Here is a 26,481-nt window from a genome sequence, read left to right as displayed (position 1 = left end):
TGAAATGCTATTTATTTGATTGAACCACTTGTAAATTTTAGCTATTTGATATTGATACTTTGGTTGACTCATTGTTTTATTAGACTGGGTACTTCAACCTTCCATATTGTTATTCCTTCACATACCTTTTTTATCTATCATTGTTATAGTCCAAGAAGAAATATATATGCTCTGGTTCTTTTAGTTTTTGAGGAGACTAATGATGTACTTGAGCTGTCCATTTGTAGTCTCATGCTTGTTAAATTAACAGCACCTTTTTTTTGTTGAGTGCTCCATGAGCATATCTTTTATATCACTTCTCATATAAGTCATTGCAGGTGCAGGATATTTATGCCCATCATGCATGAAATTTGGCAGTAACTTTAAAATGTTATTTTCTAAGGGGAAGCAGGTTTCAGTTTCACTTTGCATGCTTTTAGGCTAACAGAATTTGAGGATACACCTACCAGTCAGCTGACCATAGATGAATTTATGAAGATTGATTTGGAAGGCGAATGTGACCCACCTTCTTTCACAGCTGGGCAAAGAAAGTTAAAGATAAAGCAGGTAAAAGAAAAGTCATATCCTCCCTGTTATTTAATTATTTAGATTGAATAGAAAAAGTATGCAAAGCAATAATACCTACATAATTATAAGTATATTTTAATCTTTTCAGAGTGTTTTAATCTATTATAATAGAATTGATAAAGTGCTTTGGGGGATGTTCAGACACAATTTTAATATAGTTTGGAAGAGAAGAATCTTGCCAGCAAATATTGATGGTAAATTCCAAAGACACAATTAATGTTTTCAAATTTCTCATTATTTTTCTGCCAAACTACTATTATCATAATGATCAAAGTGGTTTTTTCCTGTATCTTTTGATTTGGAGAAGAATTGCTTTGACACATGCTAGCTATGTGATTTTAGATTTGTAAAGTGAGGGTAACAATACACATTTTTTGTAAGGAACCTCACAGTTGTAAGAAAAATGCTTTGTAAGCATTAAAGCATTATATAAGTGTGTGTATATTATATCACATTTTCAAATCTCTTTGAGGAGTTTAAACTGAGTATTATAGAATCATACTATTCGAGAACAAAATAACTTTAAGAAATTTTGGATTTCATTGAATAGGGCAGATAAAGGAGACTCATAATTTTTATAATCCTTGACTTCTACTCTTTCTTATTCCACTTACCAATCAGTTGCCATAATTTTTCTCTTTCTGCACCTCCAGCATCCCTCACATCAGTCCCTGTCTTGATGTTCACACAGCCATTACACAGGCCTGTATCACCTCTTACCTAGATTATTATAATAGCTTCCTAATTGTTCTCCTTTCTTCAAGACTCTCCCAACTCCAAGATATCCACCTCACAGCTTTTAAGTCTAGGTTTGACCTTGTTAACTCACCTATTCAACCAGTTTCCGTGGTTCCCTACTATTTCTAGGATCTAATAAGGCCTCTAACTTTTGATGCCCTTCACAACCTGGCTCAAACTTACATTTCCAACATTATTTTATTTACTCCTCTCTTCCACTGACCAGCCAAACTGGTCTTCTTGATGTTTCTTACACATAGCAAAATCAGTCAATCTGTTTGTCTCTCTCTTTATATGTAGCACACTTTATATATAGCATGACATAGTGATTAGAGTACTATTCTTGGAGTTATTATGACTTGGATTCACATTCTCAGACATATACTAATTGTGTGACCTTGAACAAGTCACTTAGCTTCTCTGTACACCTTAGTTTACTTCTCTGAAAAGTTGGAACCTCAGTAGCCACTAAATTCCTTCCACATCTATGATCCTATAAGCTCTTGTGCCTTTTTACTGACTCTCTCATCCCAGTTTTCCTCAACTTTACCTTGTCTTTCCATTGTCTCCTTTTCCATGGTGAACAAATTTCCTTTAATTCATGATATTTTTTCTCACATTACTTTCATCTGCTAGACCAGTGATGGTGAACCTTTTAGAGACCAAGTGCCCAAAATGCAACCTTCATGTGCATGTGAGCCCTCCTGCCTTACCCCTGACAGAGAAGGGAAGAAGCACTTCCCATTGGGCTGCTGGGCAGAGGGGCAAGTGATGTAAGAAATGTCCTCAAGTATAAGTGGAGAGGGTGAAGGGAGCTCTGGCATGCTTGCCATAGGTTTGCCAATGCAGAGTTAGACCTAACTGAGATAAAGCTCCCTATTGAAGACACTACTTATTTAGCCTTCCTCTTCAGCCTTGGTTGTCCTTTCACCTATATTCCTTAACACACTAACTCTATAAATGTAGTGAAAATGCTCCTTACTTCCTTGTGTTACTTTCAGATTCTCCCATTGCTTTGTTTAGCAGTCTCTCCTCTCAATCCAGCTTAGAGTGGTTGGTTTCTTTTGGTCCCCGGGTCATTTTCTTTTTCTTTTTCAAAGAATTTAGTATGTGGTTCACCATTTTCCTCTCCTCCCTAACTCCTACCCTTATTTTAACTAAGATAATTTAATATCCACTTGGATGCTCTTTCAAGCTCTCCACCAATTCTTCAGTCTCTTTAAATCCTGTAAGTCAAATACTAGGTCTCCTCATTACTCATAAGTGTTATACTTCCCTAATGAAAAATGCTAACATTTCTCTTTCTGATTGTAAGCTATCATCCTAAAACAAATGTATTGTTTATAACATTCATTTTTAAAAAAAAGTTTTGAGTTCCAAATTCTCTCCTTCCAAATTTCCTCCACTTACTGAAAAGTAAGGCAATGTAATATCAGTTATGCATATGAAATCATGCAGAACATATTTCCATATTAGCAAAAAAAGCAAGAAAAATAGTAAAAAAATTATGCTTGAATCTGTAATCTCAGATTTAATCAGTTCTCTCTGGAGATGGAAGACATTTTTCATCATAAATCCTTTGGAATACCTTACATCATTGTATTGTACTGAAGTCCTTCACAATTGATCATAGTTACAATATTACAATGTAAACAATGGTCTCTTGATTCTGCTTACTTCACTTTGCAATAGTTCATATGTGTCTTCTCAGGTTTTTCTGGAACCATAAATTCCCCATATCATTTCTGCTACCACAGTAGCCTTCTTTCATAATAATATACCATAACTTGTGTAAAAAATAGACTCGAATATAGGACTACAATCCCCACAAGCCTTTGCTCCACTTCCCCAGAATGCCTTTTAATCTCACCTGGGCCGAGATTGAGAAGGTATTTAAACTGATTCAAAGGCTTTTGAGACTCGGGGACTTCCGTTTTGGGGCAGGTGTGGCTTTTTTTCATAATGTAGGTGAAGTTGTGTCTAGGCCTCTCTATGGCCTGGACATGTATCTCTTATCCTGTATTTTCTTTAATCCTTAATCTTCAATAAACCTCTAAAAATATAATACTCCTTGCAGAGAGAAACTAATTTCTACCTGCCTCAGTCTCCCCATCTCCCCTAAATTTTAACTGTTACAGATGGCGACCACTAGATTGTATAAGAACTTCTCAAAATTTTTTTAGCCTAGAGAATTTTTTTTTAAAGCCAAGGTTCTCCGAGATGCTCTTTAGAAAACCATCTTGATCAGCTCCTGCCTGTGGCCCTCTCCTGCTTCTGCTTCTGCAGCCTCTCACCTGGTGCCCAAGCTCCTGGCCCTGCTTGTTTTTTTTTTTTACCCTCCCAAAGCTGTTGATCAGCTCCTGCCTGCCGCCGCTGCCACCATCCTTTTAGGACAGCTGCTTCTCCGGGCCCCACCCCGGCTGCCTGCTCCGCGCTGTGCTCTGGCTCATCACCCCAGCCCCAGACCCACGAAAGAGACTAGAGAGAAGAAACAGATTTTTTCAAACAGAAACTTAAAAAGCAATGGGCTGTTTAAAAGAATACCTTTTGACTGTTCTGGTAATTTTATTGATTTCACCTGTGTGCCAGAAGAAAGATTCAGCCAAAAGATTCAACTTTGGGGAGGCAAATGGGTGGCTCAGCGACCTGATAGCCAAACATAAAGACATGCCGTCCTGGGTTAAAATCTGGCCTCAGATACTTCCCAGCTATGGGGCCCTGGACGGACCCCTTAACCCCCATTGCCTAGCTCTTACTACTCTATCTTCAGACAATAGACATTTAAATGGATAATTAAAAACAAACAAACAACAACAACAAAAAAAAAACCCAAGGAACTTTGAAGAGACTAAAGGCAGGCTATATTTTGAGGCATTTCAGACTCCAATGGTTTATAAAAATCTCTGTATTCTATTGAATTTTTTGTTATGGTTTAACTTTGTGATTTTAAGTTCATATATTACTGGATTCAATATTATTCTGCTTGAACTGAAGGTTGATTGAATTTATTTTGAATGTACTGAGTTTTGAATTTCTGTTGTTTTTCCCCTATAACTATTGAACAAATATTATTGTGAATAAGCCCATATATGAAAAAAACAGCTTTTTTCTATTTTGCTGAGGATAGATGGACTTCAGAACTGGTTATAATTGTATTAACAACCTTGGAAAAATTTAATGTGCTAAATATCTGATTTGATTTTAAGGGTTTTTTAAATATGATTTTTGGAATTTTTTTTAACAATCTGGTTATTTTTGCCTGCCCTAAGGCCCATTAGCTGAAGTGAAATACATTTTATAACCCCCAACCTTCCCGTATTTCTAAATATGTGAATGGAAGTTGGGTAGTTAATCTCAGAGCATTTCTACCCCTAAAAAGCCTCCAAAAAAGGAGCACCCCTTTATATATTCTCTTCAGCTCACTATTTTACTTCTACCAGAATGATATATAGATTTCTTGATTATGTTCTTAACCCAAGATGAGTTTTACTTTGTTTTAAAAAAATATGTTTAAATACCAAGGTTGAAGGATTTCTATGTTTGTAAAAATTGTGACAAATGTCCATCAATTCATAGGTTTTAAAAATGTCATACAGCAACTTATGTGAAATATGAAAGTGTGTTTGTTTGCTATTATAATTAATTGGGCTATTGGGAATTTTGGGGATATTGATATCTACATATTTGTACTACTGTATTTTTAAAAATAAAAAAAATTGTTAACCATTTTCATTTCATTTGCCTTCTACTCACAGTGGTCATGGCCAGATATTAAGAGGAAATGGATCTCATTTTTGGTGAGAAAGCCTCGCATTTTATATTTTCTTAGCTGACACAGAGTGTCAATGATTATAAGCTATATTTTTGAATTTTTTAAAGCTCTTTTATTATTATATTTTTCTTGCATGTGCAATATACTTTTTCAGTTTTTATTATTTTTTCTCTCCTTTTTATATTTGAAGCACATGTCACCAGCATTAAGATTTTCTTTAACTTTTTGACTTTTCAGTGCTACAAGTTTGAAATACATTTGCTAATGCATGCCCTAAAAAGCTTGTGACTATAAAAATGATGCCACTAATTATTTAAAAAATTATGGGACTTTGCTTAATGATTCTCTCTGATTCCAGGACAAGATATACACACAAGAGCCATTGCACAGAGCCAAAGAAAAGCAAATCCAGGATGGATTGATGCACTTCTAGGCCAATACAAAGGTCTTGAACCTAGTGTGAAGACTCGAGGTTACTATGTTTAACATGTGTTAAGACATAGGCTTTCCTTGTGTCCACACTCACTCTGAAGATACTCATAGACGAGTATCCCCGAAACCTTGGCTCCTATAATCTGGTCCCCTTTTCTACCTTTCATAGTGTGGTACCTTTCTGTAGTCCTGGCTACTGACTGGGTAAATGCATCATTGCTTAGATCATTTTGATTGGGCCCTGATTCAAGGACCTGTTATAGATTTATTTTTCTTTTACTTGGAATTTTTACACATAAGACTTTGATAAGTCTATATTTTCATCCAGAGATTTTTCTTTTTGATTTTTCTGATATCTTTTTAATATCTCTTGCCAATTGATTCATATACCTCAGCCATGCATCCCTAAGTGATCCCGGTTTTTAAATCACCCTCTTAATGGGGGGAATGTAAAAAAATATCATTATTTAAATTGCAAAGTTTAAATTCCTTTTGAGAAGAATTTTAGGTAAAGAAGATGCTACCTCTCTGAATCCAGAACTGAACTGTTGGAGAAGCCACCATGAAGAAGCTTCCAGACCACAAGCTGCACAAAAATGAACTTTGGGTGTGGTTGATTGAACATTTATTTGTATGTATACTTTCATGCCAAAGGGTACTGCCCCCTAATGGGCTTTTTGTCAATGCGTTCAGCAATTATTGGTTTTATTCTTTTGTTTCTCTTATCCTCAAATTATTGTAGTCTTTAAATTGATTATGTTTTCATGATCCTTTGGAAAAAAATTAATTTTTTTCAAACGATGAAACAGGGGAATGTAAAAAATAGACTCGAATACAGGACTACAATCCCCACAAGCCTTTGCTCCACTTCCCCAGAATGTCTTGTAATCTCCCCTGGGCCGAGATTGAGAAGGTATTTAAACTGATTCAAAGGCTTTTGAGACTCGGGGACTTCCGTTTTGGGGCAGGCGTGGCTTTTTTTCATAATGTAGGTGAGGTTGTATCTAGGCCTCTCTATGGCCTGGACATGTATCTCTTATCCTGTATTTTCTTTAATCCTTAATCTTCAATAAACCTCTAAAAATATAATACTCCTTGCAGAGAGAAACTAATTTCTACCTGCCTCAGTCTCCCCATATTACTAAATTTTAACTGTTACACTTGTTCATACATTCCCCTCAATTTCCAATTCTTTATCACCACAAAGAGTTACTATAAATATTTTCTACATATAAGTCCTTTTCTTGGTATATAGAACTGATATATAGAACTTGGTATATAGAACTGATGCAAAATGAAATGAGCAGAATATCTGACTAGAACTGTTTTTCTAGCCTTCTTAAGGAATATTCTCCTTCTTGCACTAAGAAATCCAGCCAAACTGATCTTTTTAATCTTCACATATGACACTCTACCGACCCCACCTCTTGGGGTCTCTCTCTTCCTGTGATCCAGATGCCCTGACCTTTTCTTTGTTGTACATGACACTACATCTCCCATTTCATTGGCTATCTCCTATGACTAGATGTTTTCTCCCTTAATTCCAGTTCATAAAATAACTCCTGATTCAGAACCACCTTTGAAGTGAAGCCTTTTATGATCCCACCAACTTCTAATGCTTGTTCTTTCAAATTTCCTTGCATTTATTTGTATTTATTCCAATATATTTATTTTGGAATAATTTTTTTTGTATTTTTGCTATTTATTTTGTATATTCTTATGTCTGTAATAGATAGTAATTCCTGAGGGTATATATTGATTGATTCTGGATAACTAATGGGTCAAGGTTTTGCCTACCCTTCTCCCTGTTTCCACCCTCTCTTCAAAAGCCTTTCAGCTTCCCCTCCCCCCTTTCCAGTTTCACTCAGTGTAAACTACTATGCTTTAGAGAAAATACCTTTTTCTCTTCTTTTACTCAAGTAAGGGTTTATTCAGGGAAGACAGATGGAGAGAATAAGGTAAGAGGGATAGGGTTCCCTGTTCTCTAAAGTGAGAGTTAGGAGGATATTGAGGAAATGACAATCAGTCACTAACAGGGACAGTCAGAGAGATAGGAGGACAACTGTCTGTCTTCTTTATTCTTCTTCTGTCAATCAGCCAGATAACCTCCAACTTGATTAATTCAAGTCCAGAGACACAATTAGCTTCTTCACCACCATCAGCCACACCAGTCCAAAGTCTCAGCTTCTTCTCCATCAATCTGTCAGAAACCAAAGGTCTAGTACAGCCTCTCAGCTGTTGGCTTAGCTCCAACTGTTTTTCCTGGTAACATTCCAAATGGAATGTTCCTTTTGACTGACAGATGATGTTCTTTGTGTGCATGTATATTCTCTCTTTTACATATGTATACTTGTTTATGTGTTAAAATCTAAGCTCCTTGTGAGTAGGGGATTATTTAATTTATTGTATTTAAATCCCCAGTTCCTATCACAGTGTATGGTACATAATTGTTGATTTAATAATAAGTAGATGATTGATTTCCTCCAGTGCCTGGAATTCACCCTTTCCTCATCTTCCTTTCACAATCCATTACTTCTAACAACACTCCAAGCGCTACTTTCTAGATGAAAGCTTTCTTGATTTCCTCCTTGAAAGATCTGCATGAAATGATGCAGAGTGAAATAAGCAGAACCAGGAGAACACTGTACACAGTAACAGCAATATTGATAATCAACTATGAAAATTTGACTACTCTTAGCAATGCAATGATCTGGGCCAATTCTGAAAGACTATGATCGGGGGTATGCTATCCACTTCTAAAGAAAGAACTTTTGGAAGTGGATGGATGACTATCAAAACATACTCTTTTTCACATCAGTGTATGTACAGTTTTATTTTGGGCTTTTGTTTTGGTGTGAGCATGTTATTACAACAATGACAATGTGGAAGTGTGCTTTGCATGATAATAAAAATTTAATCTATTTGAATTTTTAAACTGCAAGTGCCCTCCCTCCCTTAACTCCTTTGTACTTATTTTGTATTCTTTATATACTTAAATATATTAATGCTTTGTAGAATGTAACTCCTTGAACAAAGTGACTGAAATTGGTGACTTTCTCCCAATATGGGGTCAGGTTTGGCAACACCAAGAAGATCGTGATGACCTTCTCTATGTGAAGATGAAGGACAAGAAAAGAAATCTTTTTTAACAAATTAAAAGACAGATAACTTGAATATTTGTAGTTCAGCTTGAACTCATTTGGTATTTTACTGATAGCTCTTGAAGAAACAGATGAGAAAGACATGTTTGAAACAGTTACCCATTTTTTTTTTGTTTGGTTGGTTTTTTTTTGCATCTTCATAGAAACCAAGTTTATGTAGAAAGATCACAAAGGTCTTTTTTGGAGTTATTGACAATGGCTACCAGTTCCTACTTATTAGGAAGAGAAGAAAAGGGTACTGCATATAATTCAGGCAGAAAAAGATTGTAGTAGAGCCTTCTTTTGAAAGAGAGAAGCATGTTAGGAAGGAGGGAAAAAAAAACACCTACAAATGTGAAAAGAGCGCACCATGAGTTTTTCAAACTGGTTGTTTAGAAATAGCCAGTGTAACTTTTGGTGTATTGACAATTAAGGAGAACTTTAAAAAATGCAGCAAAGGAAGCAAGAAAAAGATTGAAGCACAAGAAAAAGCATAACAGAATGCTAGAAAAATTTTTGAGAAAAGACAATATGGACTTGTGGACAGTTGAAATTTCCAAGCAAGCACAAATGGAGCAAAGAAGTAACTTTGAGCCTACCTGAGACACCCAAAGTAAAACTGATGAAGCTTGAGTGATGTGTCTGGACCACAGCATCTCTGCTTTTCTCCTCCCTCCAGTCTTCTTCCTTTCCTGCTTTGAAGGGACTCATTCCTTGCATTTAACAAAAATCACTAAAAATCAATTTAATTTCTGATTTTAGTACTACTTTGAGTATGGAAACAAAGAGCTTGGTTTATTAGCAATTTCACCTATTCTCCCTTTTTCCTGCCAATGATGTGAATGTAAATATGCTGCCCAAGGCTATTGCTCTTTGTAATTTAATGTTTTGTGATGAATTGTGATGTCAGTGAAGTTCTTATAGAGTGTGTGTAAATTATGTCATTAAACCTGTTACTGAAAGTAGTGTTCAGTGACTTATGAGAAGTCTGCCTTCAGAGATGTAATCCTTCCTTCAGATGCTCATTCCTGGGTGAGTATCCATTCAAGGGCCATCTTCTGTATCTTTTGGGTGAAAGAAGTAAATAAGTAATATGTAGAACCATTGGTAACATCATGCCCCTACTCATAAACTATGCTCAGAAGTAAGCCATTGTTTCAGGGTGACTAACATTGTATCAAGATCAGAGTACTCTGTTTAATTTCTTCTTAATTCCTTAATTAAGAAATTTTTTTACTGATATTTTTCTTTGAATACAATTCTGTCTTAGCTTTCTTATCTTGTGCTAGTACAAATATTCTGAAAAAAAATTTAATTAAAAAATCAATTACTGTTTAACTTTTGTCTTTTTTATCTTCATTGCTCATCACAGTGCATTGCCTGTGACAGGAACTTAATAAATGCTTCTTAATTTGATTATCATTATATAAGGCAGTAATCATAAAGACAGTAAAGCACAAGGGGTCCCAAAGAAATGAATCCCATTGCATAAGAAATATTGTTGCCTTATCAGGGTGCATGATTTTTTGTCTATAGATTGACATGCCGAACTTTGGTATTGGAGGTAGAAGGATAAATATTTGTTAATAAAACAAATATGAAAGTGTTGACATTTCATTGTGTGATAATGGCAATTTCCAATAACTGTTAATATTAGGTGATGCATAAATATTTGCTTAATGTATAAATTAGATGAACTTTTAGTTATCAAGTCATTGAAGTGAAATGATTATTTACATAGTTCACCAACAGTTTGAGGAAAGCTCTTCATAATTACCTTACATATAAATAGATTGTGCTAAGTGAATTGTTTCATAAATGTTTGGTTTTAAGATAAATTGATGAGTGCTAAGCATTAACCAAAGCCTCCTACTTTCAGTTCTGCCATCTTGATGTTTATAGCCCAGAATTTTATTTGACAGAAGATTATGCCAAAAAGGTTCACCAGAAATTCAGGAATATTAAAATTACTGTAATCTTCCTTCATGTGTTAAGAGGAAGGAGGTGTATATTTTTGTCCTATATATAAGCACACATTTTTAAGATTTTAAGAGAGTAACTTTGACTGGTAGGTCGTTGTTTCAGTTGTGTCTGACTGTGTGACCCCATTTGGAATGGTCTTGGCAAAGATACTGGAAAAGTTTTCCATTTCCTTCTTCAGCAAACAGGATTAAGTGACTGACTCAGAGGAACACAGCTCAGAAGTGTCTGAGGCCAGATTTGAACTCATGAGGATGATGAGGCCTTTTTACCTCAGACTTGGCACTCTATCTACTATGCTACCTTGCTGGCTTTTTTTTCCTTTTATACAAAACATTTAAATTTTTCATTTTTTTGTCATTTAATTTTTTTAAACAAGTGAATGTAACTTAAGGTTATGATTAGAAGCTTCTATGAGTTTGCTATGGTTTTTAAAAAATGATTTATTATTTAGTTACTGTAAAAATTAAAATTAATCTATACTACTTCTAAAATATTGTAAAGCCATAAAACACTGCCCCACAGAGATGGGTATATTAATGGCTAAAGATTTCTTATAGTATTACTAATTTTGTTTTTCAAATAGCTTAAGCAGAGTTATTAATAAATGAAGATTATGAAACTAATTCCACTATGAAACCGTTAAGGTATCATGGTATGGTGAAAAAGCACTGGAGCAAATTGAGTGGCTTTGAATGTTGAATTTGTTACATATTTAAAATGAAAATTAAGTTATATGTAATAAAGTTTGGCTTTATGGACAGTTTTCTTTTTGAATCCTATATTTATCAAAATGCTTATTTTATTTGATGTTAAGTTCAGAACTTAAAAAAAAAAAGGCACTGAACCATAAATCCAGATGCTTGGGTTCTTGTCTCAATTTTATTGCACTCACTATATGGATTTGAATATGACACATCTAGTCACTAGTTTTTTGTTTTCTCATCTACAAAATGAGGCTAGAGTAGATCATCTTTAGCATCTCTAGCTTATAGCATCCAGATCTTTAGAATTTAATAAAAAGGTTAGACGTAATTGAGCTTGAGACTAATATACATGGACATCATAGCTCTTTTTAAAATTTTTGAAATTATCTTAATTGTTTTAGATAAGGTAAAAATAGATTCTCTTTATATATTTATTGTAGCACTATGTTTACTATCTTTTGGCCTTCAACGTGGGGTAGCAACAGTGCTTTGTGAAGTGAATATAAGTTAAGGAGTGGGTTGGGAACTTCTATGAGTTTTTACAATTTTATTCAGGCTCAGGAATGGCTAAGGCTCAGATTGCTGCTGAAATGACCTCTGCCCATCCTCCTATTCCATTACTGTTTGATTCACAATGATTTTCTAGTCTAGTTTTGCAATTTGGTTCTTTCAAAACTCTGAATATTTATTGTGTTCCTCAGATGTTTTCTCAAACAACTCTTTTATTTGTGAATTTTGTTTCCTGTCCTAGAACTTCTTAACTATGAATGTTTTCCTATTCTGCTGTATATTCTTGATATTATAAGTTCATCATTTTGACTTGTTCAAGTGTAATACCTGGGTTAAAGATGTCCTCGTGTTATAATGAGAAAGATCATTTACTATACATTCATATAATGGACACACACATAGAAGCAAGCCACATTCCCATATCTGTAGGGCAATGTTTTATGTCTTTCTGGTATTTTACAAGTAGCTAAATAATATCTACTAAAATTTTATGAAAATGTTGCCTTCTTCCCCCAAATTACATTTTTCAGTCAAGATACCAAGAATTCAGGTAACACCAAACATTTGTCATCCTAAGTGAGTAGAAAAAAGGCCCATTAAGGACTTCCCAGTCTCTCTCTCTCTCTCTCTCTCTCTCTCTCTCTCTCTCTCTCTCTCTCTCTCTCTCTCTCTCTCCTCCTCTCTCCTCTCTCTCTCTCTCTCCTCTCTCTCTCTCTCTCTCTCTCTCCTCTCCTCTCTCTCTCTCTCTCTCTCTCTCTTCTCTCTCTCTCTCTCTCTCTCTCTCTCTCTCTCTTCTCCTCTCTCTCTCTCTCTCTCTCTCTCTCTCTCTCTCTCTCTCTCTCTCTCTCTCTCTCTCTCTCTCTCTCTCTCTCTCTCTCTCTCTCTCTCTCTCTCTCTCTCTCTCTCTCTCTCTCTCTCTCTCTCTCTCTCTCTCTCTCTCTCTCTCTCTCTCTCTCTCTCTCTCTCTCTCTCTCCCTCTCTCTCTCTCTCTCTCCCTCTCTCTCTCTCTCTCCTTTCTGCCTTAGTATACAACTAGGAAGTATCTGTGATTAGATTTGAATCTAGGGCCTCCTGATTCCAGGCCTGGTGATCTCTATTCACTGTGCTATCTAGCTGTCCTGGTTTCTCAATTTCTTAAGAAATGCTATTTAGCATCATCTGTTGTAGTAACAAAAAAAAATGTATTGCAGGTAAAAGAGAATTACTATTGAAAAATAAACATCTTTGTAATAAAAAATACAAGAATTACAGAAAAGTCATTTTTCAAGAATGTATAATTTTCTTACTGAAATGCATCTTTTTCCTCTTATGTTTCAGCTTGAACAGGCCTTATCAAAAGAACTTGAGGATGTGGAAGGTAGTAGTCTTGTCTTATAGCTTCGATTATTTATTTTTTCCTTAGGCATTGGATGCTAATTAGTAATTATTTTTAAAAAAATTTATTACAAAAGGTGAAATATCAAGCTACCAGGATGAGATAGAGATTGAATTAGAGAACAGTAGACCGAAGGTGAAAGGAGCACTTGCACATTTCACTAAAGATGGTAAGTTAACCCAATTTTTAAAAATAGATTATAATTTATACCAAAATGAAGAATTATGTAATTGTGAACAATTTTGACTTTTCTTTGTATTATACAAAAAAATGAGCTTGGTCAGGTGATCAGAGGAAAATGCATGTGCCATTGCATACTGTCCTATGTCTGAAGAATAGTTTCCTCAATAATAAATAGCAATTAATGAATTCAGAAGGGTTTCTTCTTTAAAATAGTCTGAGTTCTTCAGGTTCAGGATAGCCTATAATTATCTGTTCATAGAATGTGTAAATACACAAAAATACATACAAAATACACATGTATGGCTCTATCCACAGAACTGCTGGTGCAGTGATGGTGAACCTATGGACAGATGCCAAAGATGGCACACAGAGCGCTCTCTGTGGGCCCGTGGCTGCCCTCCCTTCGCACTCTTTTCTCCCCCAACCCCCTACCCCCCCCCCCCCCAGAGTTCATTACTAGAAAGACAGAGGGACTTGGGTGGAGTTGCTTCTTCCCTTCCACCATGCCTGAGGACATTCTTTTCACTTCCTGCACTCTGCCCAGTAACCCAATAGGAGTGGGCTCATAGACAGCAGAGCTAAAGGGAAGCAGAGTATTCAGACTACTCTCCTCTCCCTCTCTACACTTTCTGAAGACATTCTTCACTTCACACACCCCTCCACCCAGCAGCCCAATGGGAGTGCTTCCTCCCTTTTCTATGTGGGGTAAGAGGTGGGTGGGGTGCACTCAGTGTGGGGGAAGCACAGCATGTGGTCTTTGGTGTGGAGGGGCATGGCACTTGGTCTGGGTGGGGTAGGGTGAACACTCCATTTCTAAAAGGTTTGCCATCACTGTCCTAGAGAAGAGAGTGAGAAAATCACAAAATGAAGAAATGATGCCCATCTTTCAGAGAGCCTATAAAAAAAGAGTATTGCACTGGATGGGATGGCCTTGAAAGATCTCTAAAGTCCCATTCAACTCCATGAATCTTTGAATTATGCCCCTTGTAACTTTCTTTTGCATCCATATGTAATCATATTATAATTATTTTAAAAATATAATTCTAAACCTAATAATATGCATATGTTGGAGGCATTCTTTAATTGGAAAAAATTAAGTGTGTGTGTGTATATACACACCCACACATGCTTATAAACAAACACATATGTATGAATACTGTGTATAAATATGTACATAAATATTTAATGGGACATCTGATTATATCATAAAGTTACCACAAATGGATTAATTCTGTTAATGGACAATTAGTATGCTGGGGCAGTTAGATGGCTCAATGGATTGAGAGCCAGACCCAGAGACTGGAGGTCCTGGATTCAAATATAACCTCTAATACTTCCTAGTTGTGTGACCTTAGGCAAGCCACTTAATTTCCATTGCCTAAGCCTTACTGCTCTTCTGCCTTGGAACCAACACATAGTATTGATCCTAAGATGGAAAGTAAGGGTTTTAAAGAAAGAAAGAAATATCCTTCATATGTATTCTTTTTTTTTTTCAAATAGCAAAATGTATGCTTTATTGGGAGAGTAATTCCATTTGTAACATTTCTCTGAATCCACTCTTTTACCCCAATAGATGCCTTAAGTTCCTCATAGTTAGCAGAAGCCATGGCACAAGAGAAAACTTGTCCAGTGTCCCTCAACCTGCTTCATCCCCCTTCATCTGACCCCAGGGCACCTACATCCCATAATTGATCAGTATGCCAAGGACCCATGTCACAGAAGGTTGCTGGTAAAGTGGCTGTCAAATATCCTCAGCGGTCTTAGGAAAACAGGATCTGGCAATGTCACTTTGTAAACTGGTCCAGGAACTTAAGGTAGACTTGGCGCTGGGGAGAAGCAGCTGGAATGAAGTGGCCGCCAGGGTGGCGGAGAGTGACTGCCCCAGGGAAGCAGCCAGCTAGTTCAAGGCTCTCCTGTGTAGGAATGACTTTATCAGTTTCCCCCAGCACATGCAATGAAGGGAGCAATAAGGGTGCCTGCAGTAAGGGTGCAGTGAGCTTGGGGCTTCGGGGCTGAAAACCAGAAACCAAGATGACAAATTGAGGGAGAGGGAATCGGGGGTCACCAGCCTGGCCCAGCGCACACACTAAGGCTGCTAATGCAGCCCCTTGACTAAAACCAAGGAGGCCGTCCAGGGGGCCATATTTGGCCATTGCTTGCCCAACCACAGCCAAGGCTTCCTCCAGACCCCGGCATTCTACTGGCTCTTCTAGGGCAGAGAATCCTGCTCCTTCTGGCTCTGAAAACCACCAACCTTGAGGTTCTTCCTCTGGGGGAACAGGGCCCGGCTGCGGGGTCAGCCTCTGGGATAGGGTGGGGGCTGCTGAGGTACAGGAGTTCGGCACGGCCCCACAGTGCCTTCCTCAGAGACCCGGTCTTCTCTTGGAAGCCATGCTTGCTCTGTCTAAAGCCGGCCAGGCACAAAATCCGCAGCAAAGGTGGTGATTCCGACATTCTATATCCCAGCACCGGAAACTGCCTGGTCACGAGCGGAACCGGAAATCCATATGTATCTTAAGAACTGATTGATCTGAAAAACTCGTGTGTTCGGATGATGACCTAAACACATTGATTCTGAGGTGCAGCCTTGATAGGTGATGCATTAAGTTGGAAATGCCATGTACTTTACTTGGTAGTAAAGCATCACTGTTGATCTATAACATTGATAATCACTTCATAAACTTTTTGAGTTAGAGATGGAAGACATCTTAGACCTCTAATCTAGCCCTAGAGGAGGAAACCAAGGTCTAGAAAAGATAAGTAACTTGTTCAGTGTCATATGGGTTGTAAGTAGATAAGCTGAAATTTGAAACCCAGACCTTCTGCCTCCAAATTTAGTGCTTTTTCCTTGTATATCATAGAGCCTAAAGGTCTGTTACTTTCCTTTGTGCCATTAAAATGTTTCAAGCATCAGATATGCTTGAAATTTGCCTATACCAATCACATTTAGAAATCAATGTGATTTCTTAATTTTTTTTTTTGCTTTAGGGGAAATTTGATGTTCTTATTAATACAAACATTTGTTAAGATGACAAAATCTTATTTATAATTCCTTTTGTGAATTTTTACTACTTTTAAATAAAACATTTAAAAAAGTAAATTATTTTATGAAACTTAAAAGGCTCAAAGAATAAGGTATCATTTTTGAAGCATGTCTTTTGCATTTCATTTATATTTTCATAATTGCTTTAAAAGTTGAATCAGCTTCTTTTGAAGCATAGAGAAGTATTTTCTTTCTTTCTGTCCTCTTTTAAAAAAGAAATTGACCCTTTCTTATCCTCTAATTTTCATTTTTGTAAAGGTGGTAGTGATTTTAAAAATTATTTTAATAGATTCCACAGATGATAATGCTTCCAGTATATTTGGAGAAGAGGAAGCAGAAGATGAAGAACTAGAAGCAGCTGCAAATCATTTAAATAAAGACTTTTATAAGGAGCTTCTTGATAGAAACAGATTGAGCAGTGATGATGATCTAAGTTGTGGAAATGGATCCTTGGACCCAACTAAGCCACCAGCATTAGAAACTTTACTTGGTCCTCTGCCTACTGCAGCTAGTTTGGGAATCACTGAATCCATCAGAGAATGCATTTCACCACAGAGCCGGGAACCCAGTAAGTACCACTGATAAATGATCTTTTTTGAAATTGGCACCTTTAAAAACAAGACATAATTTTCCAAGTGTGACTAGCTTCCATTTTTTCCTATTGTCAGTGAAAATTGACTAAATTGAAAAGAGTGAGCATAATCCCATAAATCCTTTTATAGCAGAATGAAAATTTGTTAGATAACAGGGATAAATTTGTGGAGAAAAATAGAAAGATTAGAACTGCATTGCTCATTATCATCTTAAACCATTTCTACTTTATAGTTGGGTTCTTTTTAGGACATTGCCCACTATTTATAGGGAATTGGGGCTGCTTTAGGATTAATCTTTCAATGATTGAATAAACATTTCCTGTGTGAAATACATCTTTAGTAGTTGGAAAGGACACTTTTTAGTCTGGATTTGGAGGCACAGAGGCATGTATTTGTAAGTCAAGGAATGGCTTTACCCCTATGATCCCCCCCTTTTTTTCAGTGCTCATGATTTTTTTCTTTGATTCATCCAGAGTGAGTTTATTTTCTCTTTTGTAGTCTTACAAAACAACATTATTATTATAATTTTACAACATTGAGTTTTTTTGTGGCTATTCTTTCCATTTATGTTGTTGTAGTCAGTATTTATTGTTTTCCTGTTTCCATATTTTACTTTCAAAGTTATTTTTATTGACATCTGCTTGTTTTTTTATATCACCATAACTTTCTTCTAGTGTCTCTTCTCTTCTCACCTCCTAGAGAGGCATTCCATATAATAAATAATATTGTTAAAGGAAAAAAAAGAAAAGAGATAAAAAATCAGCAAAACTGATCAGTACATTGAAAAAATGTGAAAATATATTCAGTGGACTCTGTGGACTTCCCTTCTCTGCAAAGGAGTAGGGTTGGAGTGCCTTATCACTTCTTTTCTTTGGAGTCATGCTTATTCTTTGTAATTTGCAATATTGACATTTACCTGTTTTTGTTTTTTCCCCATTTTGACATTAAGATATTGTTTTCTTGACTCAACTTACTTTACCTGTTTCATGCGATAATACTCTATCCTAGGATTTCCACTCCAGTGGTGGATGTTCTTTCTTTTACACACAGGTCCTGGAGGAGGAATCAGAATACTCCATTCTTCTTATTGTTAGTTGCTAATTTTTTTTTTTACTTCCCTCAGCAACCTTTTCCCTTTTGAAGTCTACCCAGTCAAAATTTTCTACCCAGTCTTAATTATGGTAGCTGTAATAATTCCTTGTTTTCCTTTTTCAAGATTTTCAATATCTATCTCAATGTCTTTTTCTCCTCTTTAACTCTTCCCCTTTTACTGGGGGGCTTTAATATGTACTTATATTCAAACTTGCTAACCTTTCTAGTTCTCAGCCTCCTTAAATTGCATGACCTAGTCTACTTCTACAAGTTGGGGTAGTCTCACATTCGATCTAATCATTACCTATAAATGTTACATTTCCCTAATTAGAAACTCTTGACATTCCTTTATCTGAGAATAATTCCTTATCATTCCACCTCTTCCTACTTGCAGTTAGGGACTGGAAACTGAAAAAGAGTAGTGCCAGGAGACAGTAGTGTTATGAAAATCTGGAGAGAAGAGAGAATCCAAGAGAAAGGGATGGTCAGAGTTGTTAAATGCAGCAGACAGGTCAAAGAAGATTAGGAATAAGAAAAAAAATATCAGATTTGACAATTAAGAAATCCCTGGCAATTTGGAGAAATTTCAGTAGTTGGATGAGGAAGCCAGATTACAAAGGGTTAGAAAGTAAGCAGGTAGCGAGGTAACACAGTGCCAGGTCTGGAATTGGGAGAACTTGGATTCAAATGTGACCTCAGTCACTTCCTAGCTGTATGACCCTAGGTTAGTCACTTAACTCCAGTTGCCTAGTCCTTGCCAGTCTTCTGTCTTAGAATTCATACTAAGACAGAGGGGGAAGTGAGAGGGAAAGAAGTGGGGGCAAGAGGTACTTCTTCTCTCATAAACTTATTTTTATTTTCACTGAAATCTTCAATCCTTATATGCCATTGCCTAATCCTCTAAGTCTCTGTGCTCAGGTATTTGGAAATGAACAAATGAATGCCAGAGTGCTAAGCTTCTTAAGTACGTGCCATTTTGTGGGAAGACATGTTTAAAATCAGTGCGGCTGTGAACCAATATCCAGGGTTCTGGATACTTTTAAAAATTAATCAGTTTTTCAATTTTTTTCAATCAGTAAGCATTTTTTTCTTCTCACTTCTCCCTACCCCTGGGGAAGAAGTATCCGCAAACTTGGACTAGTGCCCAAAGGGCTATAATCAGCATTACTAGGTTTGTATCCCAATGAGATAAAAAAGGGGAAGGACCTATGTGTATAAAAATATTTAAAGCAATTCTTTTTGTGGGAGCAAAGATTTGGAAAGTGAAGGGATATCCATCAATGACTGATTAAGTTATCGTATATGATTGTAATGGAATACTATGTCCTCTAAGAAATGACGAGCAAGAGGAGTTAATAAAAACCTGGAAGGACTTAAATGAACTAAAGCAGAGTGAAATAAAGCAAAATCAGGAGAACAGGATTTTTAAGTAAGAGAAGAGCTGACTTGGAGTCTGTGTGCCAGAACTGGAGATTCCATTACTTAGGAGGCAGTTAAGAAAGGGACAGCTGGCAGTTAGAAGTCTTTTGCCTCTGGACCTTGAGGGAGCAGGAACTCTGTCTTGGCTAGTGAGTTTTACTACTGACAGTTGGAGGATAAAATCTGATCTAAAGAGTTTTGATCTAAAGAGTGTGTTTGATTGGAAGTTAAGTTGTTAGTAAATATTTTATAGATAGAGTAGATTAAATAGGCCTGGCCTGGCCAGGCAAGAAGCACCTCTCCTTGAAGACAGAGTAGGGTTTTTAGAAAGTTTAGATAGTATTATGAATTTAGGTATAGTCATAGGGTTTTAGAGTAATAATCTCTTTCCTCCTTTTTATTTTCTATCTGTACTTCTCAAATTAAACTGAGTGTTTTATCAAACTGCTCTCCTTAAGTTTGTCAAACTCCTACCATTTAACCCTTACAAGGTGGTGGGCTTAGTTCTCAATTCTTTCTCTGTTATTTCATCATTGAAATAGGAACTATACCTCAGCCAGGCAGATCTCTACAGTTTCACTATAGGTAGGCAAAGGTGGTTGACTCAACCCTCTTTGGCATGTTATAAATGGAAGGACATCTAGTTAATGAAACCTAGTTTCCTCTAGCTTTGGTTTGAAAAACACAAGGTAATACAATAAAGTGTTAACTGTATAAATTTTCTCTATGGTAGACCAGGTTACCCCAAATCTGCATTAGCTATGGATTTTCAGATCTGCATTGTCTAAGGGAGTGTCCAAGAGATTATCTCGAGGCTTTTCTGCCATGGACACTAATGTTTCACAGTTATGTAGTGGTTCTCCTGAAGTAGGTAAATCTGGAAGCAAGGTGGCAGGGTTAAGAGTTGAACAGCGTTTCAAGGTAATATTTTCACTATTTAATAAGGTTATTTCATACCTTGTAATTCTCTGATCCGAGAATGCCTGTGTTCTATGTTTTACCAATAATGCTTCAATCTCATGTGGGCACATTATTGTTAATGGACATCCCAATACTAAATCAACGGTTTTTGTTACTAGTAAGGCTGTAGCAGCTACTCCTCTAAGGCATGGTGGTGCTCCTGCTGCTACTGGGTCTAGTTGGGCAGAATAATAAGCAATTGGGCACTGAGAAGGTCCCAAAGTCTGAGTTAACACACCAGAGGCTACTCCTCTTCGCTCATGCACATATAAAGTAAATGGCTTGTTGTAATCTGGGATGCCTAGAGCAGGGGCAGACATGATAGCCTTTTTCAGATCTGTTAGAGCTGACAAGTGTTGAGGCTCTAATTTGAGGGGTTCAGGAACTGAATCCTTTGTTAATGCTATAAGGGGTTTAGTGATTTCCCCATAGCAAGGAATCCATTGTCTACAAAACCCTGTTGCTCCTAAAATTGCTCTCAGCTGTTTCTTAGTGGTAGGAGCACTCAATTTTTGAATGTTCTCAATTCGTTTTGGAGAAATATAACGAGCACCCGCAGTCAAGATGAATCCCAAATATTCTACTTTTTGGAGACACCATTGAACTTTATCCTTAGAGATTTTATGTCCTCTTTTGTGCAATTCCAAAAGAAGGTGTTTGCTATCTTCTTGACATGTTTCTGCATCTGTTGAAGCCAAGAGTAGATCATCTACATATTTGATTAATTTGCTATTTTTAAATGTTATATTGTCTGTGTCTTGGCTCAAAATTTGCTCAAATAAGCTCGGACTTTCGACATAACCCCGTGGCAGCCGACACCAGGTATATTGTGAGCCCTTCCAGGTGAAAGCAAAAATATGCCTGGAGTTTTCATGTATTGGTATGGAAAAGAAAGCTGAACACAAGTCTACTACTGTAAAGTATGTAGCTGTGCTAGGAATAGATGAAATAATAGTATGTATGTTAGAAACTACGGAGTGTCTCTTTATAACATGATTATTCACTGCCCTTAGATCCTGTACGAATCTATAGATGTGCTTGCCATCGGGTCCTTTTTTTGGTTTTTTAATTGGCAGGATGGGCGTGTTGTATTCAGATTTGCAAGGGATTATTATTCCCTGTTCTATTAATGAGTTAATAACTGGTGTAATACCCTCAATTGCCTCCTTTGAGAGGGAATACTGAGGGATAGAAGGAGGTGGGCTAGATTTAGTTTTTATCTGCACAGGAACAGCAGATTTAAGTAAGCCTACATCAGAAGAAGATGTGGCCCAAAGAGACTCCGGTATATCTTTAGGTATTTCAAAAATGGAAGGTTCTTTTGCCTCCTGGTTTTCAGAGAGAAGTACAGGGAGTAAATTTAAAGATTCCTCTGGTACTTCTAATGATAATGAGCCATCTGGGGAGCAGGTTATTGTGGCTCTGAGTTTGCATAGAAGGTCCCTCCCCAGCAAATTTAAAGGGGAGTCAGGCATCAAAAGGAAGGAGTGTTGTACCTCTAGGGGTCCTACAGACACCATTCTAGGAGGAAGTCTTTTAACTCTTTGGGTTATTCCTGATACTCCCATTACATTCTCTGAGCCAATAGAATAACATTGTAAATCAGGTTTTCTCTTTAATACAGACCAGGAAGCTCCGGTGTCTAATAGACAATCATAATAGGTGTTACCCACTTTTAAGGTAACATGGGGTTCATTAGTATGGGGAGGGCAGTGGATAGGGACAACGGGTAGTAGGACATCAGGGTCTGGGAAATCAAAGGTTGTATCCTCTGATTCCTGTGCCCCAGCCCCCCCCCGGGCACCATCATTGTGTTTGGGATATTCCTTGGGCACCCCCCTGAAGGGCACCTCTCTGAGGGTCATTAGTACCTCGAGTAATTTTTGGACGAGCGCCATTTCTCATATATTGTTGAGTATTATCATTAAAATTTTCTTCAATTTGAGCATTGTCATTAAATTCCCAATTCCTATTTCTATAATTCTGGTTTCTAAAGTTCTTATTTCTATATTCATAATAGTTATTTCCATAGTCATTATTATAATTTCTAGAATTCTGGTTTCTATAACCATTATCATAATTTCTATAGTTATTATTTCTAAAACCATTATTAAACTGTGTATTCCTTCCAAACATCTTAAGAAAGGTTCTACATTCCATCATTTTGTGGCCCTTCTTCTCACAGAAGTGGCAAGTAATGGATTGATAATTGGATTTCTGGAGAGGGGCAATTGTCGTTGGTTCATTATCATGCCCACTTTCTAATTTAGTTATCCTATCTGTTACACATCTCATTTTTTTCTTCATTTCCTCCATGTCATCATTATTCTCTTTCTCCTTTTCTTCGTTTCCCTTAAAAACATATATAGCTGTTTTTCGCAATTCTTCAAGGTCCATATCTGACCATCTTGGGCATTGTGTTTTAAAATAATTTTTAATTACTTTGCAAGAATTATTTACAAAGATTCTTCTAACTTGTCTTAAACTATTCTCTTTATTTAAGTCCCAATCTAAGTATCTGTCCCCAAACTCGATAATTCTGTCCATAAATCTGGAGGGTGTTTCGTTTTCCTTTTGCTTAATTTTTTCCAGTTCCATCCACTTATCTGTACTGTCCGCACATTCCTTCATGGCCGTGAGGATGGCCTCTCTACAACGGTATAGTTGTAGATAGTCCTCAGGATTATTATAGTCCCATTCGGGATCCTGAGATGGCAATGTGCTGCATTACGCCCCCGGGTTTTGTTGACATGAGCAATTATTTTATTTTTTTCACGTTCACTTAAAAAAGCCTGTAGTAAGCTCTCAACGTCCTTGTAAGACGGATTATATTGAAAAAATATGTCTCCCATCTTTTTTGTTACTAGAAAAGGATCTTGTTCATATGTGGGGATATTTCGTGTAAATTCATTTATTTCTTGGGGAGTAAACGGTATCCTATGTCTTAAAGTCACCACATCCCCATTTCGTCCTATTTCAGGTACTTCTCTTAGAGGAAACAGGCCTCTAGTTGAATTTTGCACCTGTGGGTCAGTTTGACAAGGACAGGTTTCTCTAGGAGGACAAGATCTCCCTTGCATTGGAATTTGGTTTTCTGTAGGAGAAGGAACATGAGAAGCTGGGATTGCAGGGGAAGGGTTTTGGGGATTAAATTCAGACAAGATTTGCACTGCACGAGAGAAGCAGTCTGTTAACTGGGCTATAGGGAAGGTGTTTTCCATCTCTATTTCAGGGAAGGAAATTTCCTCATTCAAAGGTTCAGAAACAGGTCTGTTTCTGGTAGAGTGGTTTTTTGCCAATTGATCCTGTAAGAAACTTTTTAGATCTTCTAATTGGGCTTGCATTTTATCCTCAATTTTTCCTATTTTATCTTCCATATTTCCCATTTTATCCTCAATATTTCCTATTTTATTCTCAATATTTCCTATTTTATCCTCAAGTTTTTCTATTTTATTCTCAATATTTCCTATTTTATCCTCAATTTTTTCTATTGTATCCTCAATTTTTTCTATTTTATCCTCAATATTTTCTATTTTATCCTCAATATTTTCTATTTTATCCTCATTTTTTTCTATTTTATCCTCAACATTTTCTATTTTATCCTCAATATTTTCTATTTTATCCTCATTTTGTTTTATTTTATCCTCATTTTGTTTTATTTTATCCTCATTTTGTTTTATTTTATCCTCAATATTTTTTATTTTTTCATCTCTAAATATAGTATTGAGGAGTACAAAAATGACAGTACCTATTAATATAAAAATTTGGAGGTATCCTTCATTCCTCAATGCCCCTACTTCTTCAGCTGCCATATAATTGTCAAAGAATGTAGTACTCATTTTTATATGTATATTTTGTAATTTCACAAAACACGTGGGGAGCAGGGCAAAGCAACAAACTTTCCACAGGGTTTTTTTTTTTTTTTAATCCAGGAAGTTGTTCCTTAAGGGAAAGGATATTTAGAAACAGTTCTTCCAGCCAGGACTTTAGAGTCCTGTTGCTGAGATTTAAAAACAGCTGTTTTCTGTCTATCAGAGTCACACAGCTGGGAAGTATCTGAGGTCCGATTTGAACCCAGGACCTTCTGCCTCTAGGGCTGGCTCTCAATCCGCTGAGCTACCCAGCTGTCCCTTAAGATTAAAGGGAAGAAAGAAAAAACTGCTGATTCCAATTTAACTTAAGGAGAAAAGAGAAAAAGTTTTTTATACTCACGTGTTCTAGCAGCTGTGTCTTTAAGCCAAGTTTTTTTGTTAAAAAAAAAAAAAGAACTAAGTGGTGAAACAGTATAGTAAAAAGGCAAGGAAAAAGTTTTATTGAGAGGATTCTTTAGACTCCCGTGTGGTCAGCCACAATGTTACAAGGGAATCACTTTAAAAGACTGATATATATTAATTTAAGGTCGCCAAGGAATCAGCTATGTAATTCCTAAATGAAAAACTCAAGTCAGCCGTCAGCCTTTTTTGGAGTTTAATTACAATAGGAGCAAGAAAGGAATTAGAGATATATATATAGAGAGAAAGGGGAGAGAAGGGAATAGGGCTTAAATACCCCTTCTGTTTAGGCTGGGCCAAAAGGCCCAAGCCCTTAGATAGCTGGGGCAAAGAAAGGAGATCAGTCCCTATTACTCACGTGTCCAAAATGGAGAAACAGTCTCAGAGGCCCCCACCTTCAGCTTCCTTCAGAGCAAGCTTCCTCAGAGCCCAGGAACCACACCGACCCAAAAACTCAATCCTCTCCCCCGAGTCTCCAGACCCTCCTATCTTTAAGGACACCATCCAAGTTGCCTCCCCTCAGTCCTCACATCTACCAATCACTCTTCATCAATTTCCCTGTCAATGGAGGCTCTCGCTTAACCCAGGACCGCCCAGAGGTTTCTGGCTTTTGCACATGTCTGTTGAAGGTCATATTTTTCAAATGATTAAATCTTTACTCCTTTGTTCCAGCCCTTTCTAAATCCTGTTAACTTGAGTATGGTAGAGATTGGAATAATTAAATTTTGATCTAGGCTGCAGCCCTTACTCAATCCTATTAGGACTGAATAGGGTGGAGTATCTCCATTGTATCAATTCTAAAATCAATCAAGACTCAAAGAAATTCCTGTTCTATGCTCAAGCATAGGTCAAAGTCCTTTCCATTGTTCAGCAAAGGGTTTCTGTCCTAAAGTAATCTTAAGAAGGGAAGAGAAGGAACCTCCCATGCCAATGGAGTTCCCATTCCAATAGACTATCAGTAAGAAATTTTCCAAGTATGAAATATCCCAATGGTGAAATTTTCAACAATTATAAGTCTAAGGAAATTTGAGGTTTACATTATGATCCCCTGGAAGAATAGTGACCATGACCCACCTCTAGGCAGAGTTGGCACAGAGATGACACAAAGTCATCAGCTTCACTCTCTCTTCCAGGGTTATTTGAGTCCATTGGCAAGACAAAAGTCAGGGGGACTGGTGAAGTCCCAGGATTCAGCAGATGACCTTGGTGTCTTTGATGTCCAATTACTTTAGCTACCTTCATGACCATTGGAATAAAATGTGCTCCTGTGCCCATTTCACTGGGAGAAGGCTTCACATACTTGAGGTAGACTCTCCCCCAAGTCATTAACAGGTTTTTGGCCCACTGCTTACCCTCAACTTGGCTTAGACAATCTGCTGAGATGGTTTACTAGGGTGTAGCCATTGTGCATGTTTTGGGGAGCCACCGGTAAGAGTTGAAGAGTAAATGGACATCAAAGGTGGATGAGTAGACCAGAAAAGGGCTTGGCAAGCCAGAGTCATAGTCTACCTTGAGATTCCATGTACCCACACACATTTGGCAATTAAGAGATCATTAATAATTTTGTTGTTTGATTGGTGAAGTCAGAATCTAAGCTGTGCTGCACAGAGTTAAGAGAGTGAGATAAAAATAAATCTGGGTTCCATCCATTGTATATAGCCTTTTCAAGGAGGTGAGTCATAAAGGAGAGGAGAGTTAC

General features: G+C 37.0%; 1 protein-coding gene across 6 annotated transcripts in view; it reads left to right on the top strand.

The window, feature by feature from the left end:
• Window positions 1-26,481, top strand: part of BRF1 (BRF1 RNA polymerase III transcription initiation factor subunit) — a 207,169-nt gene that overhangs the window by 107,374 nt on the left and 73,314 nt on the right. For all 6 annotated transcript variants that reach the window (XM_001363975.4, XM_056811075.1, XM_056811076.1 and 3 more), the window contains 4 exons: window positions 420-546; window positions 13,164-13,203; window positions 13,298-13,390; window positions 16,737-17,015. In XM_001363975.4, coding sequence (XP_001364012.2) covers window positions 420-546; window positions 13,164-13,203; window positions 13,298-13,390; window positions 16,737-17,015 — 539 coding nt within the window. The remainder of the gene's footprint in view (window positions 1-419; window positions 547-13,163; window positions 13,204-13,297; window positions 13,391-16,736; window positions 17,016-26,481) is intronic.

This window comes from Monodelphis domestica, chromosome 1 (genome assembly GCF_027887165.1).
Source record: "Monodelphis domestica isolate mMonDom1 chromosome 1, mMonDom1.pri, whole genome shotgun sequence".
NCBI classification, from domain to species: domain Eukaryota; kingdom Metazoa; phylum Chordata; class Mammalia; order Didelphimorphia; family Didelphidae; genus Monodelphis; species Monodelphis domestica.
This window is presented reverse-complemented; position numbering and strand designations above follow the sequence as displayed.